This window comes from Carlito syrichta, unplaced genomic scaffold (genome assembly GCF_000164805.1).
Source record: "Carlito syrichta isolate Samal-C Ts95f unplaced genomic scaffold, Tarsius_syrichta-2.0.1 Scaffold144740, whole genome shotgun sequence".
Taxonomy (NCBI): domain Eukaryota; kingdom Metazoa; phylum Chordata; class Mammalia; order Primates; family Tarsiidae; genus Carlito; species Carlito syrichta.
In genome coordinates this window covers 2,028-5,201 of record NW_007088836.1, presented here as the reverse complement: position 1 = coordinate 5,201, position 3,174 = coordinate 2,028, and the positions used below count along the sequence as shown (strand labels likewise).

Genomic DNA, 3,174 nt, shown 5'->3' with positions numbered 1-3,174 from the left:
GCCTTCCAAGTAGCTGGAACTACAGGTGTGCACTATCACGCCTGGCTTATTTTTGTTTAATTGTAGAGATGAGGTCTCACCATGTTGCCCAGGCTAGTCTCAAACCTGCGGGCTCAGGCAATCCTCTCACCTTGGCCTCCCAAAGGGCTGGGATTATAGGCTTGAGCCACCACACCTGGCAATCTTTTATTTATTGTAGAGATGAGGTCTCGCCAAGTTGCCTGGGCTGGTCTCAAACACGCAGGCTCAGGTAGTCATTTCACCTCAGCCTCCCAACGTGCTGGGATTATAGGCGTGAGCCACTTTGTCGGGCCAAAAACAACTTTGTTGGGCCAAAAACAACTTTGTTGAGATAAAAATCCACATATCATACAGTTCATCCACTTAAAGTGTCCAATTCAATGGGTATTAGTATAGTCAGAGTTGTGCACCCGTTGCCACAATTTGTTTTCCTGTTTTTGAGTTGGAGACTCACTCTGTCACCCAGGCTGGAATGCAGAGGCACACTCACGGCCACTGCAGGCTCGACCTGCTGGGCTTAGGCAATCCTTCCACCTCAGCCTTCCCAGTAACTGGAACCACAGGCACGCGCCACCACGCCTAGCTAACTTTTTGATTTATTGTAGAGACGAGGTCTTGCCATGTTGCTCAGGCCGGACTCGAACCCCTGGGCTCAGGCAGTCCTCTCGCCTGGGCCTCTCAAGGTGCTGAGAATACAGGCGTGAGCCACCATGCCTAGCATTCAGATTAGAACTAGGTTTTCATTTTAACTTTATGAGTGTATTAGGGTATATCCCATGCACATTCACTCCCCTAATACATCAGTTTTCTTTGTGCCTACACGTTTATGTTTTAGAATCAAGCTTAGAAACTTGCTAAGCCACGGAGCTTACATGGCTTCACCGAACACTGTTACCTCTTGGGACTGTTGGCACTGATTCAGGCCCAGCATCTGGGCGAGCCAGAAGAAGAGACAGAGGGTCTGGGCTGGTATAGCCTCTCTCCCCTCCCCCACACCCTTTCCACAGAGGACAGAGAACACACCCAGGGCACTTGGGGGGGGGTTCCGCCTCTCCTGCCTCCTCTCCTCTTCTATGCTCTCACTCCTGGTCCAGAATCTGCCTGGGCACTCATTACCCTGGCAGACCCCAGGACTGATTTTAGGAGGGGTGGAGCCAGGCAGGGCTCAGGCAGTCCACTGGTCTCGGCCTCCCAAAGTGCTGGGATTACAAGCTGAGCCACCGAGGTTGGCCTGGAGTCCGTATTTTAAAGGACTGTGCCCCATCCCTGCCCTGTACGGTCAGCCTGGCACCCGTGGTCCTGGCCTGCGACCACACTTTCAGAGACAGCCCCCTGTGACCTCCAGCCATGGCCTGTCCCCCCTGGCCCTGCCTGACGGCCCCCACGTCCCCTTCCCTGAGCACCTGGCTAGGGAGCCGCCCTGATGATCAGGGCCACACTCATCAGGAGTGCCTGCCGGCCGGGTGGCAATCACAGGCCTGCTCTGTGCTGAAGCCAGGACCCCCGTGCCCCTCGGGGGCAGCCCAGCCCGCAGAGAGGAACGGGCAGGTGGCCCTCCTGTGCACACAGGTGCTGTTTCCCGTACTCAGAGGGCCTGGGTGGTGTTCGGCCCTTGGTGGGCAGCTTAGGAAGTCGAGCCCCTGTCACCTCCCCAGCCACACCTGGCTCTGGTTCTGCTGGGGGACCAGGTTGGAGACCCCTGAGGTGACCTGGGCTGGGCCAGCCTCTTGGTGCACACCAGCCCCCCATCTGCCCGCCTCCGCCCGCCCCGCCTCCACGTGGGGCCCTGGCGCTCTGGGACCGGCACAGTTTCCATTCCCGGCTGACAGCCGCAGCGGCTGTCCGCGGCGACCTCAGAACAGAACAGAGGCAGCCGTGCGCCTGGACAGCTGCCGCCCCTGCCCGGTTCCAGGAGGAGACCGCCGCCCAGCCCCGGCCTCAGCCCTGCTTGTTCTTCGCAGGGGCTACCAGCCAACGCCAGACATGGCCAAGTACGTCAAGATTCTGTACGACTTCACAGCGCGCAACGCCAATGAGCTGTCCGTGCTCAAGGATGAGGTCCTGGAGGTGAGGAGGCCCGGCCAGGGGAGGGGCCTCAAGGGAGGGGCTTCCCTGGGGAGCGGGGGAGCAGTCTGGTGGCCGGGCTGTGTGACACTAGATCGAGGCACGGCCATCCCTGGGCTTCTGATGCACAGCCAGGGGCAGGGCCTCCCTGTCTTGGGGACCCCCGAGGGCCTGGAGGAAGCCCTGTCTCGGCGCCAAGGGGGGGACTTGACGAGGACTCGTTCCCACCCGCCCCCGGAGCCCTGCGCCACTGGCTGCCTGTGCCAAGCCCAAATCCAGGCCACCTGCTGGGGGACGGAAAGTGGAGCAGGAGGGGGGTGGTCTACACCCGCAGCCCTGTTAGGGGCCCCTCGCTGCAGGGCCCGCGGAGGCGGATGGTGGAGCAGTTCTTGGGGTGGGACGCTGGGTGGAGCTGGGGGCACCAGAAGGCTGTGTGAGGACCCAGCTCAAAGGGAGACCGGACACTCTCGAGTGGGTGGTCCTGGCCGCCCACGCGGGGGCCCTGGCAGAGGCGGCCCAGGCCCTGACCATGCCGCCCGGCAGGTGCTGGAAGACGGGCGGCAGTGGTGGAAACTGCGTAGCCGCAGCGGCCAGTCGGGCTACGTGCCCTGCAACATCCTGGACGAGGCCCGGCCTGAGGACGCCGGCGCCCCCTTCGAGCAGGTGAGCCTGGTGGGTGCCATCCGTCCCGCAGCACAGTCGGGGTCTCCTCGGGAAGTCCCCACCCGAGCCACCAAGCCCTCCCTGCCCTCCAGCCCAGTCCAAGGCCAGAACAGGGCTGCCAGCCTCGGCAACATAGCAAGATCCTGTCTCTACAAAAAGCGAAAAAAATGAGGCCAGGCACTGTGGCTCACGCTTGTCATCCCAGCACTTTGGGAGGCCAAAATGAGAGGATTGCCTGAGCCCGGGGTTCGAGACTAGCCTGGGCGACTTGGCAAGACCTTGTCTCCACAATAAATAAAAAATTAAGCCGGGTTTGGTGGCCCAGACTGTAATCCCATGCCTTTGGGAGGCTGAGGTGAGTGGATGGCCTGAGCCCACGGGTTCGAGACCCGCCTGGGCGACTTGGCGAGACCTCATCTCTACAAT

At 60.8% G+C, this 3,174-nt stretch overlaps 1 protein-coding gene across 1 annotated transcript in view; it reads left to right on the top strand.

Moving 5' to 3' along the window:
* LOC103251750 (epidermal growth factor receptor kinase substrate 8-like protein 2) overlaps window positions 1-2,748 on the top strand; it is a gene marked incomplete at both ends in the record, with an annotated part of 15,747 nt that extends 12,999 nt beyond the window's left edge. Inside the window, 3 exons of the mRNA XM_021708722.1 lie at window positions 1,763-1,896; window positions 1,983-2,088; window positions 2,629-2,748. Of these exons, the coding sequence (XP_021564397.1) occupies window positions 1,763-1,896; window positions 1,983-2,088; window positions 2,629-2,748 (360 nt within the window). The remainder of the gene's footprint in view (window positions 1-1,762; window positions 1,897-1,982; window positions 2,089-2,628) is intronic.
* Between the last annotated feature and the right edge of the window lie 426 nt (window positions 2,749-3,174).